The 17,820-nt window shown below is 36.7% G+C and overlaps 1 protein-coding gene across 2 annotated transcripts; it reads left to right on the top strand.

Moving 5' to 3' along the window:
* The first annotated feature begins 1,114 nt into the window (after positions 1–1,114).
* On the top strand, positions 1,115–14,040 carry sparc (secreted protein, acidic, cysteine-rich (osteonectin)). 2 transcript variants are annotated; one of them, XM_048176431.1, is made up of 10 exons: positions 1,115–1,247; positions 6,854–6,923; positions 7,717–7,743; positions 8,198–8,285; positions 9,068–9,201; positions 9,440–9,560; positions 10,091–10,224; positions 12,650–12,798; positions 13,025–13,173; positions 13,257–14,040. In XM_048176431.1, the coding sequence occupies exons 2-10, from the start codon at positions 6,867–6,869 to the stop codon at positions 13,283–13,285; spliced, it is 888 nt and encodes a 295-aa protein (XP_048032388.1). In that variant the 5' UTR covers positions 1,115–1,247; positions 6,854–6,866; the 3' UTR covers positions 13,286–14,040. The 2 variants fall into 2 exon arrangements, with proteins under 2 accessions (XP_048032388.1, XP_048032387.1); XM_048176430.1 differs by lacking the exon at positions 1,115–1,247 and having other exon boundaries at positions 9,080–9,201.
* The last annotated feature ends 3,780 nt before the right edge of the window (positions 14,041–17,820 follow it).

The following is a 17,820-nucleotide window of genomic DNA, read 5'->3' as shown; positions in this document are numbered from 1 at the left end:
CATTTAATGTAATGCTAGCCAAATTATGACGAAAAAAAAAGATGAAAAAAAGAAAAAATATATTTTTAACACGTTAAACTGAAAAAATAAAAAAATGCACTAATTTTGACAGCGCTATTTTTTTTTATGTATATGCCTTTTAAAGAAATTATGGAAATTATTTACATAGGCAGTCCAAAGTTTGGAATAACTAGCATTATATTTTTTAATGTTTTTGAAAGAAGTCTCTTATGCTAACCAAAGCTGCATTTATTTGATCAAAAAATACAGTAAATCTATAATATATTGTGAAATATTATTACAATTTAAAATAACTGCTTTCTATTTTAATATATTTTTGTGATTAAAGCTGAATTTTCAGCATCATTACTCCAGTCTTTAGTGTCACATGATCCTTCAGAAATCATTCTAATAATAGAATGAGAGGAATTGTTTTAGTTTTAACGAAAGAATAAAAGGCACATCCAAGCAGACAATCCCAAACAAGTTTGCACTGTAATTCAGCTTCTCATTAGTCTTTCTCTGCTTCAACACTGACCTACATGATCAGACATGAATCTTAATTCAATAACTCTTAGCTGGAAGTGAGATATTTTGTAGATCAGACACAAATCATGAGCTGGCTTGTTATGTTGGTCTGTTCCCTCAAATTAGAAGCAGCTAAGTTCACTAAAAATATTCTTTTTAGCAAAAACAGATGCACACCTGTTAGTGTTAAAATATTAAGCAAAGTCTTTAGATTTTAGACACTCTACTAACTAAGTAACTTTGCAGCTCTTTTTAGAGCATTAGGTTAGGGTTAATAGAATAAGTTGTAGTTGCAAAGTTACTTATAGTCAGTTGGTGGACCATCAAAATAAAGTGTTGGCATATTAAGCAGAAAGTCTACTAATACTAACTCTAATGACTGTTAGTTGACATGTAGTTGCAAAGTCACATAGCAGAATGTCTAAAGTGGACTATCAAAATAAAGTAATATTTAATACTATGAGATGATAAAGTTAATGGTCACAAACCTACAGTAAAGTTCAAACCTGAACTTAGTTAAAAGTATACACTGATAAAGGTCCACGTGAGTTGGATACAGAGAGTTAACTTTGGGACGTCCCACCCTAACCGAGTGAAAGGGGTTGACCGGACCTGCCCATAGCAAATGTCTTCTGTGTGAACTTGTGTTGCTGTTAGATAGTTTCAGACCCTTCCAGCAGCTGACTTCTCCTCTGGCTTCTCTGTTAGACAGACAGAAGGTAAGTCCTCTTCCCATTCTTCTATCCTGCATTAAGAAAACAGACAGTCCATTGGTCAGGTGTTGATTTACTAACACTTTCCACAACAACTGCCAAAACAGTTCTCAATAATAGTAGCTTGATTTCAGTTTTTTTTTTTTTTTGTCTTAGTTGCATGCTAAAAAGATTGTAAGGTTTATTTATTACTTATGTGTACATCTAAAAGCACTGGCCTCACTGTAAAACTTCCACTGTGAAACAGGTGTCTGTTGTTTTATATAAACTCTATGTGCTTCTTATTTATTAATTATGAAGTCTTGTTAAAATAAATGTGAACAGATTATTCACAAGCTAATGTTCTTAATGTGCTGTTTACTCAAAGTTTGAGCACTGTAGCTCTCAGAGCAGCACAATATTGAGGTATTGTGTGCCACATATGCAGCAGGAGGGGTGAACACAGAGTCAGGGATGGAGGGGGAGGGGAGAGACATTCAGCCCAATAGACCCCTCCCCTTACAATTACTCCCATCAAAAGGAATGCGTGTTTCCATGGCGATTTTTCACCAGCTGTTTGAGACCATGTCGAACGAGGCAGATGTCGCTGCTGTAGACAAACAAGAATCATGTGAAGACAAACTGACAGCCCACAGCTGCTGGTAGTTTTGTGAAAAAAGTAAAAAAAAAAAAAATAAATAAATAAAAAAAATTTTTTTTTTTTAAATTCATAAAACTATACTGCTAAATTTTCTGTTAAATTTGCATATCAACTGAATATTGTACAATACGCTCTTAAAAATAAAGGCTCCAAAAGAGAGTTGCCTTTTTTGGTTCCTCAAAGAACTATTCAGTGAAAGTTCTTAAAAGAACCATTTTCTTAGTGTAAAGAACATTTCAATAATCTTAAGAACAAAAGGTTCCATGGATGTTAAAGGTTCTGCATGGAACTATATGACAATAAAGAACTGTTATTTTTAAAATTTCCATGTACGCCATGGATAATATTTAGCAAAAAAAGATTTTCATGAAAGATGGGAGGGAAAAAAAAAATATATTGAAATATACACTCATTTTATGTGCCTTTGGGTAAAACAGAAAAGGTTAAATGTGTTTTTTTTTTTTTTTTTTTTTTTTTTTTTTTTCAAAAAAAGGGTTTTTTTAAAGAAAGAAACCCCTATAAATCAGATGTGTTTGTCTTATGCACTGTAAAAAGAATTGTTGGTTTAACTCAAAAAAGCAAGTTACCTTGGTTGCCTTATAATTCTTAATTGTATTAACTTAAAAATTTGAGTTAATACAATGAAGGCAATTGATTTAATCAACAGAAACTCAAAATATGATGTTATCTGAAGCACATTAATTATCTAAGCTGATTTGACAAAAGAAAAAATGTTGTGATAACAAAACATGAAAATGAGGTTTATATTTACAAATATGGATCGGTGAATCCAAAAAAACTGAAAAGCGAAGACTTTAATTTTCTAATTTTTCTAATGAAGTTGAAAAGAGCTACAAATCTGGTTAAGAATGTGGATTAGCACAAATCTAGTTTTAACCCCATTTTAACTCAGTTCATGCCTTGCGATCATCTTGAGGGTCAGATAGGAATATAAATGAACAAGTCATATTTTCATGGCCACAGATTAGGTCTTTTCGAGGTGATACGCTTTTATATCGTGTGAAATTCATTTCCTTTCCCACAGACAGTTGCTCTGTTCTTTGCACTAGATAAAGGAGACCGCTAGGCAGTAATAACAGTGCGGTTTAACTTACAAACAGCAGTGGGGGATGGGCTGATGACTTAAAAAGGTCAGGTGATTGTTAACTCAGGTTTCATGGATCTTATTTGCTCAGTCACTCTCTTTTGACTGTCTTTTGTCTAACTCAGAGGTCCCTGTACTGCCTTTCAGCAGAGGATGAAATTTCCTTGTCCCCCTCGTTCCTTTTTCTGCACAAGGTTTAGCTTTGTTTACTACAGAAATCAAGATAAAGTTACAGAGGGATGAGTTTTAATTTCCTGTGAAACAAAACCCCAGCAGTAAAACAAACATGTTGATTTGGTGTTTCGGCATAACTCTGATTTGTTTGAAACTCCACTTTTTGTCACATTATTTTTTTTTTAATGTGACTGGCAGGTTCGCTGTTTGTTTCAAGGGAGCTTTCAGTAAGAAGGAGTCTGCTTTTCCGCTTAGCGCTAAACGTCGCACAGATGCAAGCTAGTAATTGTGCCGTAATGCACAGGTGGCTCGTGCAGAGGTTTACAGTTCATGCCAAGTGACATCCTGCTCCATAAATCAAGCATGCCCACCATGCCAAACTCTATCCCAGTGCTGGGCATTGATGAGGATATTCTGTTTGTGCTTTAAACATTGTAAAACTAAGTATTTTCATGTATTGTTTAGCATTTAAATTTGCAAGAGATGCGTTGGCAGCAAGTCAAATGTAGTGGACGCAGTTTTGCAGCTCATTTGTTTACCCAGAGATTGAACCACCTGTTTTGTCGCTTCAGAGGGGGAGAGAACTCCGTCTGCAGAGCTTCTGGAAAATGACTCTTTGGGAAAAAACGCAGAGTACTGAGCTGCTGTTTTTCCCCCGGTTTACACCCCACAACTGCTTACCTTACTAAACTCTAAATTAAATACTGGGTAAAAATGGCATCCTTTATACCGCTGAATTTCCTTCAGTTCAGGCGTGTTTGATTTTCAATGCGACCTTCCAAACAAAATAAGTTGTTTTGCTCTAAAGTGACTCCACCAGAGTAATGGACTTCTACTTCTAGCCAAAAAAGTGACTTACATAAATGTGCCAAGTCGTCTCCTTAGAGCGGACATCCAAATTAAATACGGGACGTGATGTCGGGTCATTTCCTTCGTCCTATGACTCACACAGCCTCAGCCTGTTAAAATAGGACGTTTTTGTTGACGGAAAGCGAAAAGATTGCTCGTCTGCCATGTTTCAAGACATCAGCATTTGAAGAGGGTGACAGAGTCTCTGTAGTTTTCCATGTCGGAGTCTATTAGAGATGTGGGGTGTCTGACCTCGACTCAAAGACTTTTGCCAAAGAAAACAGGGCCTTTGAAGGGTTCACACAGCTTTCATGTGCTGCAATCAAGAGATCATGCGTCATGCACTCAATGACAAGAGTCCTTGGGTGAATTGACCTACAATATTACACAAAAATCAAACCTAATGGAGGATCCATGGATTTCCATGACATATTCGAAGGCTATTTAAAAAAATATGTGAAAAAATTGACAACACAACCAACTATGGGCCAGATTTACTAAACAGGGCAAAAAAGTGTGAGAGCGCAATTCCAAAAAAAGCGCCGACGGGAGTGGAAAGTTATGGAAAGAGTGATCTACTGAAGACACGCACATGAAAGAACACAGACGCCAATGGTGCCAATAAACACATCATCAGAGAAGAGATGACGCTGCAAGAGGAAGGAGAAGTTATTTTGATTAAAAATTAAGAAGGCACATGAATATAAAAAAAAAAGTTGTGCACAGATAAATAATTAATAATAAATACTGCAATATTCCATAAGAACTGGTGACTTTTAAGTCGCAATGTAACGAAAATACACTCTAAAAAACCTAAGTTGGGTTGAAAATGGACAAACCCAGCGATTGGGTTAAATGTTTGCCCAACCTGCTGGGTAGTTTTATTTAACTCAACTAAAATATTGTTTAAAAATTACTATATGGCTTGCTTAAAATGAACCCAAAGTATGTTGGAAATGAACATGTATTAATATGTTTAATGAATAATAATTAAATTAAATTGCTTATTAATAAATGTTCACCTTTTGATTATTATTATTGTTTCCTCTAGTAATTATGTGTCTGATTTTTAATTTCCTACCTATTTTGGGTTCATTTTAAGCCAGCCATATAGTACACTCTAAAAAATGCTGGGTTAAAAACAACCCAAGTTGGGTTGAAAATGGACAAACCCAGCAATTGGGTTGTTTTAACCCAGCGGTTGGGTTAAATGTTTGCCCAACCTGCTGGGTAGTTTTATTTAAACCAACTATTGTTTAAAAATTGCTATATGGCTAGCTTAAAATGAACCCAAAATAGTTGGGAAATTAAAAACCAGATGCAATTAGAGGCAGCAATAATAGACAAAAGGTGAATGTTTATTAATAAGCTTTAATATTTTATTAATATAAATTTTATAGTTTAATAGTTTATTAATATAAATTTATTAATAAGAAATTTAATAAATGTTTATTGTTTAATAATTATTCATTGAACATTAATAAATGTTCATTTCCAACATACTTTGGGTTAATTTTAATTAAGCAATACAGTAATTTTTAAACAATAGTTGAGTTAAATAAAACTACCCTGCAGGTTGGGCAAACATTTAACCCTACTGCTGGGTTAAAACAACCCAATTGCTGGGTTTGTCCATTTTCAACCCAACTTGGGTTGTTTTTAACCCAGCATTTTTTAGAGTGTAATCTTTAAAGTTGGGTTAAATACCCAGAACATTGGGCAAACATTTAACCCAATCGTTGGGTTTTTCCATTTTCAACCCAACTTAGGTTGTTTTTATCCCACCATTTTTTAGAGTGAATTTCAACTTCATGCCGACTTTAACCTCATGCATTTTTTTTCTGGAAGAAACTAGGAATATTTCAACCTTGAGCAACAAGCCAAGGAGATTCTCAGCAGTTGCTGGGCAAATTATACTCAGGTCAGTGGTTTCAAGAAGACCCCTTAATTCCCATAAGAATGTTACAACGTGGCCAATTATAACTGCACAGATTTAATGCACTAATCCCACCCATTATCCACTCATGCACACGCAGGCCCACCACAGCTTGAGGGGTGAGAAATTAGCTCTGATTTTAATCACGGAAGTCAAAAACCAAATACGTCAGGACGCATATTCATCATGCTTATTACATGAACTTGTTTGATGGATGCTCCCTCAATAACTTTCATAATCAAACACCGCCAACATTAGCATTGGGATAAGCCTTTCATGTTCAGAAATGGCAGAATATCGTTTCATTGCTGCATCTGTGTTTTTATGAAAAACACTAGTGTCTGGCCTTGATCTTTGATCTTTAGTGCACCAAAAATGCAGAGGATAGAGTGATGGTCTACCGATGGCTGCTTTGAACTTTCCAGCCATAAACAAAGTATATCTATATCAATACAGAGAGACAAGGGGAAAGGAAGAGAGACCTTTAGTAGAGAGAAAATGGACTTTCAGACAAACAGCCCCTATCTTCCTGCAGGAAAGTGTCGTTTCTCAAGGAGAACATATCACATCAGATGGTCTTCCAGGCCCTCTTTGAGCGAGAGGAGAGCAGTCGAGCTAGCAGAACAAAGGCAGACGGGGCTCTTATCTCAATCAGCTTCTGTGTCTGGAGAGACTGACTTCTGTAGGCTACTTATCCGTCGTCGGGCATACAGAACAGGTCTGGTGGCCCGAACGCGTGTGGTTCAGCATCTGAGGTCTTGAACTGAGGTGGCTGGTATTGATTTCGAGCCACGGGTGAACTTATATTAAAGGAATATATAGGGCCAACTGGAATGTATGTGTGTGATTTTGTCTCATACTAACATGCATAATGCTAACATGATAATGTGTTGGTGTTTTTTGCTTAGGCTAAAACTCAAGATGAGGGTTTGGATCTTCTTCCTGTTCTGCCTCGCTGGCAAGACTCTGGCTGCTCCAGTAAGTAAATCTGAAAGAGAGTCCTATAATAATAAAAATTAAATGTAATTAACCAATTATATAGGTTAAAGGCTCATTCACACCAAGAACGATAACTATAAAGATAACGATAAAGAAATAGTTCTAAAATTCGTTCTAAATACAGCCAATCAGAATCCATTCTAATTTAAGGGCTTGCGCATTTAAAATCGCGGATGACCAAGGTCCAGAAAAAGCCACCCCCTTTTCAAGGATATTTTAAAGAAAATTGATATATGGAAAGCAATCGGTCATAAATGAGAAGTATTAAAGAGGAGTTCATTATGCCAGGCTAGCAAAACAGTGAAGTGAAATAAAATGACCTCATATCCAGCGCTAGTTTAGACAACATTGTCTTGCTTCCTTTGAAGTTGCAGTGAAAAAGACTAGTCGTTGCTTTTAATCCACTATATTGACTTTGTCAGGTAAATTCACTGTTAGATTAGATCGATTACACTAGCTATTCATTCGAAACAAAGCATGCCGAGGACATCTGCTGGTTAAAGCCGTGTAAATGCAACTAGAACAGAAAAAACATACTGTGAAACCGCAGCGCGTGAACTTAAAATAAACACTGTTATCATTCGTTGGTGTGGATGCAAATATAGTTATCGTTATAGTTATCTTTATAGTTATTGTTCTTGGTGTGAATGGGCCTTATGAACTGTATTTAATGATTATATTTCTTTTTATTATTTCCAAAAATTTTAGTGCCCTAAATAATGTCGTTGTGTGACTAAACTTTTACTAAAGTCCATACAAATTTAATTTACAGACCGAAGAGGAGCCAGTTGTTGAAGAGGTATGTTATATTTAATTAAACTGATATTTAAATCTTTTTTTAAAAAATCTGCTTTTTTAAAATAAGAACAAACTGCATTTTTAGAAGCCTTGTCAAGCCAGTCATTGACCAAAAATACACAACTCACCCCCATTATGGGACCAGATGTGTTTACATATGCACATGTTCAACTTCCTGTTAAATTCCCTGGGGGACTGAAATTCATAAAAGTTTGAAAATATATCTGAAAGGGACTAATTACAATTCATTGCTTCGCCACATGTGCACACAGATGCCAGTTGTGTTGGACACAAAAGCAAAACTCTTGTTGTGGCTGTGCAGTAATGTGGGTCATTCGCTCACATTTGAAGTTCAGTTTTACATATTTTCCTCACATAAAAGAGGAAAGCTGTGTTTAAAACTGGGCTTGGTTCAGGCCATACCCATAATACTTTTTTTTGGTCTGATAATTCAGGAGCTGGAAGTGGGAGTCAACCCAGTCCAGGTGGAGACCGGAGAGTTTGATGAGGCCATTGAAGTTGTGGAGGATGTTATTGCTGAGAGTGAGTTTGATGTCTTTTCCACACCACCACCAATGTTTTGTAGATGTACAGTACATAATTTTTCTACTGTTTGCATTGTGTCTTTTGTCCCTGTGTATGAGTGAAGTTGTGATAACGTGTAGAAGAACATGAGACCGTGTGTAATAACAGGCTTCAGATGTAGACAGCTATAATTATGTGTTCAGACAGACTATGGTTATACTGGACTAAGTTGATGCCAGTGCCAGTCATTCAGCCACATAATGTGTTTGCCAACCACAAAATATCTAAGAAGAGGAAAGAAAAGTAAATACATTGGAAAAGAACATTTATGCCCTTTATAGGAATAAAAGAAAATATATGAAACAGACACATACATATATATTAAAATAACTGTTTTCTCTTTGAATATATTTTAAAATGTAATTTATTCCTGTGTCGTTGCAGTCTTCAGTGTCACATGATCCTTCAGAAATCATAATAATATGATGATTTGGTAACACTTTAGTATGAGGAACACATATTCACTATTAAATATGACTTTTGCCTCAATAAACTCTTAATTTACTGCTTATTAATAGTTAGTAATGCAGTTGTTAAGTTCAGGTATTGGGTATGATTAAGGGATGTAGAATATGGTCATGCAGAATAAGGCATTAATAGGGCTTTATAAGTACTAATAAACAGCCAATATTCTAGTTAATATGCATGCTAATAAGCAACTAAAAATGAGAATTGTTCCCCATACTAAAGTGTTACCATAATTAAATGAAATGATTCAAAATAACAACAAATTAAATCAGTTTTCCCTACAGATCCCTGCCTAAACCATCACTGCAAGAAAGGCAAGGTGTGTGAGGTTGATGAAAGCAACCAGCCCATGTGTGTGTGCCAGGACCCCTTGACCTGCCCCGCCCCAGTTGGAGATTTCGAGCATGTGCGTGTCTTTAATCATTTCCTTCATTTCACATCTGTCTCAAGTCTCCACATGTGTAGTGACAGCAATGCCTAGAAGTACATGCACACCATTTTAGCAGTTTGATTGAAATGCTTGCTTATGTATGGGGCAAATAATGTCAGAAAACATTAGTAGGATACCTTGGGGGAATCCAAACCTGTCAAGTTGACAACCGTGACATTTACGGCTGCTCATATTTCTGTCATTTATTTCACAGGTGTGTGGCACTGACAACAAGACCTACGAGTCCCCCTGCCACTTCTTTGCCACCAAATGCGCTCTGGAGGGCACAAAGAAGGGCCACAAGCTGCACCTGGACTACATCGGACCCTGCAAATGTGAGCGCATAACTGTGAAGGAAACAAGGCACAAACATTCAAACAGACTTTGAGAGTAAAATTTAGACCGCTCACAAACTCAGCCGTGAACGCGAGTGGAATTGAGTGCTTTGGAGTGATTGATGGCTTGTAGCTTTGAGGCGTCCCTGTTGCCCCCTCCAAACACTGAGCACAGGACGAGCCTGAGCTTGCCAGTGCTGCTCCACAAAGCAGGCCGAATCCCCCTAAATCTGCCTCATCCACAGTCGTTGTACGCCTGATAGGCTGAGTCAGGACTGAAGGGCTCAGATGGAGCTCCTGCTGTGGCGTAGTCTCATTGCTAAGCAGGGTGTCTCAGTCAGAGACTCAGAAAATGTGTTTCTGGCATTAACAAATTAGAGCCTAACATTTTTGACAGTAATATTAGCCAGAGGGCTGTAATTTGCCCCCTTTTAGACTATAATGCTACGTTATGTGCCAAGAGGCAGACTAGCATGCTGTTTGTGTTTATTATTTATTTCGATAGTTATAATGTTTGGATTTTCCCTCAGACATCGCCCCCTGCTTGGAAAACGAGCTGAATGAGTTTCCCCTGCGCATGAGGGACTGGCTGAAGAACGTGCTGGTGACCCTGTACGAGCGCGATGAAGACAATAACCTGCTCACCGAGAAGCAGAAACTCAGAGTCAGTTCCACTTTTTACTCTTTGTAGTTTGAAAAACCTTTAAAATACTGTTTAACCAGCTGAACTTTCTACATAACAATGTAAATAGAATTTTAACTGAAGATAAGTTCAGTAACAGGGAAGGAAAAAGAAAAAAAATATGCACATACATTCAAAAAATATTTAGGCCCAAATTTAAGATTTATGTATGGAGCCTTGCACGTGACATGCAGGAAATATATAGTTGGCTAAATTGTGCGCAAGATTTAGCAAATTGAGGGAACGAAATAGTAAATCGCGTGCACTATTTAGCAAATCAAGGGAGCGAAATAGTAAATCACGTGCACGATTTAGCAAGTCGAGGGAACGAAATAGTAAATCGCGCGCACGATTTAGCAAATCGAGGGAGTGAAATAGTAAATCACGTGCACTATTTAGCAAATCAAGGGAGTGAAATAGTAAATCGCGTGCACTATTTAACAAATCAAGGGAGCGAAATAGTAAATCGCGTGCACTATTTAGCAAATCAAGGGAGCGAAATAGTAAATCACGTGCACGATTTAGCAAGTCGAGGGAACGAAATAGTAAATCGCGCGCACGATTTAGCAAATCGAGGGAGTGAAATAGTAAATCACGTGCACTATTTAGCAAATCAAGGGAGTGAAATAGTAAATCGCGTGCACTATTTAACAAATCAAGGGAGCGAAATAGTAAATCGCGTGCACTATTTAGCAAATCAAGGGAGTGAAATAGTAAATCGCGTGCACTATTTAACAAATCAAGGGAGCGAAATAGTAAATCGCGTGCACTATTTAGCAAATCAAGGGAGTGAAATAGTAAATTGCGCGCACTATTTAGCAAATCGAGGGAGCGAAATAGTAAATCGCGCGCACTATTTAGCAAATCGAGGGAGCGAAATAGTACATTGCGCGCACTATTTAGCAAATCGAGGGACGGAATAGTAAATCATGCGCACTATTTAGCAAATCGAGGGAGTGAAATAGTAAATCGCGTGCACTATTTAGCAAATCGAGGGATCGGAATAGTAAATCGCGTGCACTATTTAGCAAATCAAGGGAGCGAAATAGTAAATCGCGTGCACTATTTAGCAAATCAAGGGAGCGAAATAGTAAATCGCGTGCACTATTTAGCAAATCGAGGGAGTGAAATAGTAAATCGCGTGCACTATTTAGCAAATCGAGGGATCGGAATAGTAAATCGCGTGCACTATTTAGCAAATCAAGGGAGCGAAATAGTAAATCACGTGCACGATTTAGCAAGTCGAGGGAACGAAATAGTAAATCGCGCGCACGATTTAGCAAATCGAGGGAGTGAAATAGTAAATCGCGTGCACTATTTAGCAAATCGAGGGAGTGAAATAGTAAATCGCGTGCACTATTTAGCAAATCAAGGGAGTGAAATAGTAAATCGCGTGCACTATTTAACAAATCAAGGGAGCGAAATAGTAAATCGCGTGCACTATTTAGCAAATCAAGGGAGTGAAATAGTAAATTGCGCGCACTATTTAGCAAATCGAGGGAAGGAAATAGTAAATCGCGCGCACTATTTAGCAAATCGAGGGAGCGAAATAGTAAATCGCGCGCACTATTTAGCAAATCGAGGGAACGGAATAGTAAATCATGCGCACTATTTAGCAAATCGAGGGAGTGAAATAGTAAATCACGCGCACTATTTAGCAAATCGAGGGAACAAAATAGTAAATCGCGCGCACGATTTAGCAAATCGAGGGATCGGAATAGTAAATCACGCGCACTATTTAGCAAATCGAGGGAGTGAAATAGTAAATCGCGTGCACTATTTAGCAAATCGAGGGAGTGAAATAGTAAATCGCGTGCACTATTTAGCAAATCAAGGGAGCGAAATAGTAAATCACGTGCACGATTTAGCAAGTCGAGGGAACGAAATAGTAAATCGCGCGCACGATTTAAACTAATAAACTTAATGTGATGCCTATTTATCAGTCATAGATAATTAATAAGAAGCAGGTAAAATTTTTGTAATAGTACTAATAAACTGAATGTTTTAAATATGCAATAACCAGGTTTATATATTTAACATCAATAAATCCAATTTGTTTCAGTCTCTTTAACTAACTAAATATTGCTTGCTCCACAGCTAATCATATTAAACCATGTTCATTTTAATTGAATAAATGTAATAATTTTCACAATTAATAGATTTATGCTGATTAGAAAAATATGAGGTCACGCTTTAGTTTAGGATTCAGTTCTCACTATTAACTATGACTTCTGCCTCAATAAACCCCTTATTACTGCTTATTAATAGTTAGTAAGGTATAGGGATGTAGAATGTGCTTATGCATAAATCTTAAATTTAGGCCGAAATATTTTTGAGTGCATAATTAAACAGTCAAAAGCCAAGTAGTAAAACCTCTGAAATGCCAAACCTCACGCTTTGTTTTTAGGTGAAGAAGATTTACGAGAACGAGAAGAGGCTGCAGGCCGGTGATCACTCTCTGGACCTTCTGGCCCTGGACTTTGAAAAGAACTACAACATGTACATCTTCCCCGTCCACTGGCAGTTTGGCCAGCTTGACCAGCACCCTGTTGACGGGTATGTTTAGCTCATTTTCAAAGCTATTCTAGCTAGTTTTACATCCAATCCTAACTGAGAATATTATGTTAAAAAATAAATAAATAATTTACAATAACAATAACTACTGATGGTTCAGCTAAGTGTTTTGGTAACAGAAGCGATTACCTAACAGAACCTTTTAGCTAATATGTCATTAATTATGTCACGTTATTAATCTAAAAGCACGTTTATTGTATTATATCAGGTTCCTGTCTCACACCGAGCTGGCCCCTCTGCGCGCTCCTCTCATCCCAATGGAGCACTGCACCACCAGCTTCTTCGAGCAGTGCGATGCTGACCAAGACAAGTACATCGCTCTCGAGGAGTGGGCCAACTGCTTTGGAATCAAAGAGCGTGAGTTTCTGACCATGCAATTCATGTTTAGTTTTATGTTCAGTTCATTTTATTTGCTAACTTTGGCTGTTTTCTGCTTTCAGAGGACATCGACAAGGACCTTGTCATCTAAGCGCGTCTACCATTGACGCTTCCTAGTTACTATTGGGGCGAGGTGCTAACCCTTAAGTTAAAATCAAAGTAAAGGTGCTAATTGCGATTTCTAACAACCTGCATATACCACTAAACATTCATAATGTTTAAAAAAAAAGTGCACAATCCACACGGTAACTATCACAATGAGTGATTGAACACTGCCCATTTTTAAGTTGGTAAAACAAATGTTGGACAGGCTGTATTAAAGAGTGAGTTAAATATGATGAACTATGTATGTTGCAAAAACACTTTTTTTTTGCTTTGGAAATGGATCCACAAATGTTTTTTTTTTTTTTTTTAACTCAGAATCAGGGCTTGAATTGTAAGTTTGGAGTTGGTGGAAATGTACAAAAACAAAATAAAGTTTCCAAATAAATGTTCTTTCTGCTTGCTTTATAAACTTTTAGTTTTGTTTGTTGCACTCTGTGGTGGTGGATTTATTGTTTTGATTTCTTTATTAAATCTGAAAACGTCTTTTAATTTGAGCCCTGAACATCTACAGGCTGATGTTTTTATTTGCATATTGTTTCCTGTCAGAAATCAGGGCCAAATGTTGAGTGTTTTAAAAGCTGAATAATAAAAGGAAATATGATTTGAATTCAAGAGGACAGAATCTCGCAGGATGAGATTTATTTTTTTCTCTCCCTCTAACATGTTCACATACATTTGCCACAATGTGAGCACTATGAATCTTTTTACAAAAATAAAAGCTACTGAAATTTCCAAACTCAATCTTTGCATGCATTTATCCATTTGTCTTGATTCGTTTCCCCCAGGTTCATAACTGCATAACCCATTTATTCCTTAATGTTTGCTAGGGGCAGAATGAAAAAGTTTGTCAAACATAATGTTTGCAGATCATTTGTTTTATTCTGGCACCCAAGACCATTTTAGCACAGAAGTAAATATGATTATGACTACATAAACACTGTAAATGTGCAAAGAAAACAATGGTGCATGCATGGTCAGCGGGAGCCCTGTATACTGTGGGGCTAAACATCTGGAACACATATGTTTGTAGTTTCCTCGAGGGTGGAGTGGATGTTTATGTAATTTCCTTTGCATTTAAAATGATATATTTTAGGACCCTGTATTTACGGGATTATTTTTAAGCCTCCGAGCCGGTGTGGCTTCCTCAGTGCTTAACCGGTTGCTGAACAGTTAAATGCTGAAAAATATCAACAAAAACAAACAGGCCTTTCAACAAGCACATAGATTTGTTTTCTAATAATTTAGACTAAGAACTATAGATATCAGTGAGCTCATGTGGAGAGAATTTTCTTAAACATTTTAGATTATTCCAGAAAATTGTTATAGTTGTTTTTAATAAGTCTGTGTTTTTTTTTTTACTCTATTTAATCGTTATGTTCATATTATTAAACAACTATTAATTCAGGCTCTATTATAGCTCAAACTCAAACATGTTTCAAGTATGTTGCATGTATTGCATGAAGCATGGGAAAGAGAGTCGATGGTCTCAGTGGGGATAGACAGTCATGGGAAAGCAGAGCAAGAAAGAAAGAGCAGGATTTACCCAGGCACCATGCTTACCCTTCCAGCCAGACACTCACGTCAGGAATCTCAAACAATGGCAGAGCTCCAGCCAGAACACTGTGCTGCTCAGTCCAGCCCACTTCTGCACCGGGGAGGGGTGAAACACTCTTCTCCACTCCTTCTTAACCCTAAAAACAGAATGCTGGTGGAGATCACAAAATCCACAACATTACTAACACATGTCCTAAAAAGTCCCAACGTGAACCACAAATATCCTAATATTTCAGCTGATTTTCTGTCAAAATTATGACATACGCTATCACTCACTGCCTGTTTTAGAGCTGATTTTAGTGTTTCCATCCAAAAAACTAAAACTTTTTAATATTATAGCCACACTTTAAAGGGGTGGTTGATTATGATTTCACTTTTTTAACTTTAGTTAGTGTGTAATGTTGCTGTTTGAGCATAAACAACATCTGCAAAGTTACGACGCTCAAAGTTCAATGCAAAGGAAGATATTTTCTTTTAAAGAATTCTCTAAGGACTACAACAAACGGCTGGTAGGGACTACAACAAGCTTCTTCCTGGGTTAGTGACATCACTAAACCTAAAATGTACATAAACCCCGCCCCCAAGACCACACAACAAAAGGGATAAGGCCATGTTGGGCTGCTTTAGAGAAGAGGAAGAGTTGTTGTAGTAGAGTGTTGTTGTCATGCCGTCATTTTACGCCGGACTGCTTCACATACGAGGGTCAATTCAACACTGGATTTGCACAAAAGATTAACATGACGCACATGCTAGTGGATGAGTTGAATCAACTCCACAGCAACTACATAAATTCATCAACTAACCATTCAGAAACGTCCTAAAAGTTGTAACTTCTTCCTGAGTCTCTCCATCAGTGTCGACTCCGGTTTGAACAATGTAAGGCTGAACCCCGTTACTGACAATCCTCATTTTGGCTGCGTGAGATTCTCCAGCTTTGTTGTTGTTGAGCAACCGAAGCGTGAGCTGTTAAAGCTCCGCCCTCTTCTGGAAAGGGGGCCGGGAACAGCAGCTCATTTGCATTTAAAGGGACACACACAAAAGCGGCGTGTTTTTGCTCAGATTTGACAAGCTATAATAAATTATCTGTTACTGTCCTTATCAGTGCCTGAATTCATGTACACTATACTGATTCATGACCTCAGAAGCTAGGGAACTGATTGAGACGCACCCCTGGAATACCTGTATCTTTCTCTCTCTCTCTCTCTACTGTGAGTTGAATTTCTTCGAAAACAGCAATGTTGCTGAGAAATGTAGTGTTTCATTATTGAAGTTATTTTATATCAGCGTTGACAACAAGTTTCTGTGCTCCTGAATGTTTTTGTGTGCGCAGCATGATCTCTGATTTGTGCGAGCGATTGTGAACCTGCGTCACAAACAGCACATTAATATAGAACGTGATTAAACTGACTGGAACCTGTGCATTAGACGGTTTTAATGCACACCTTCCAGCCAATCAGAATCGAGTATACAGACAGACCATGGTATAAAATGTTATAAACTATATCAAATGTTCGATATAAGATAAAAAAACAGACAATTTCAATATGGTGTATTTTGATCCACATTTTGAAATATTAGGGTTTTTCTATCACTTTCTGTGGAAGGCCCTGCAGCCTTCGTTAATATTGGACCTACTACTGACTACTCCTAAAACAACCTGTCCTAAAACAACCACACATATATATATATATATATATATATATATATATATATAGGGCTGTGCAATATTGAAGAAAAATGCAATATGCTATACCTTGTTAAATAATGCGATATACGAAAATGTTTCACATTCTTTCTGGGAAAAAACCAGAAGTGTTTAAGCATTACTGCAGCATATATTGCAGCCCTAATTTATATACACACATATATATATATATATATATATATATACACACTTGGCGTAAACTTGAAATTTAAGCATGTCTTTTAAAGACATTCTACTGTCAGAAGGAAAAGGTTTGTTTAAAAAATATGAAATAAGATTTCACAGCTGTGTCTGTACCTTTTGTTAACACATTAGATATTTATGAAAATATTTTTACACCTAGATTTGTCAATGTTTACTATAAATATTTAATACATTATTCTGTTTGTCAGTGTTGATGCATACTGAGTGAAAGAAGCATTCAACATTGATGAATACCTCTGAACATATTGAACAGATGAATACAAAATGTATTTATTTGCATGAATTTTTTTTCATGCCATGATTGTAATATTTTGTTTGAGAGATTACTGAACACATCAACCTTATTAAATCTTATTTATCCTCATGATCCAATACAAACAATGCCAAAAAACAGTCAGTGAGGTTCATCTCTTAACCATCTTAAAATGAAAAATGTTCAGTTAAACACTCAACTAATAAGAGCTGTTGGTAATTTGGTGGGATTTGTTAGTCATGATAGTTGACAGATACATTATGCATTTAAAATGCAAACGAATGTGTTTCCCAAAAGCATCTTGCCAACAGTTTTCTCCACGATCTTCTTAGCTCACGACTGCATTTGGGAAACACAAGCAACCCAGTAGCCTATATTGTTTTCAACCGCAAATTGTTGCATGCATGGGAAGCGTGTCGCCCCCTAATGGACAATATACGATCTCAATATATTCACATTTACAAATATTAAACTCTACTTAATTATCTGGATTTGAATATATAAAAATTGGTTAATCTTGTTGGGTTGAAGTCATCGCAAGTTACAATAAATAAATAAATTAATTAATTAATTAATAAATGTCAGGTTCACGTTCGCTATATAAATAGGACGTAAAAATATTTTCACGACATTAATTACCTCACAAATATAATTATCTATTGAGCCCGGACTTTTTTTTCACTATTTGTATAGCAATATTATTATACTGTGAATTTTTACTAGCTAAATTAATATAGCATGGTGTCTTCTAATCAGCATAAATTAAATTTATATTTTACTATGATATATAATAGGCATATACTTG

The sequence above is a fragment of the Megalobrama amblycephala genome, linkage group LG23 (assembly GCF_018812025.1).
Source record: "Megalobrama amblycephala isolate DHTTF-2021 linkage group LG23, ASM1881202v1, whole genome shotgun sequence".
Classification (NCBI taxonomy): Eukaryota; Metazoa; Chordata; class Actinopteri; order Cypriniformes; family Xenocyprididae; genus Megalobrama; species Megalobrama amblycephala.
Note: the sequence above shows the minus strand (reverse complement) of the source record. Positions and strands in the feature narration are given on the sequence as shown.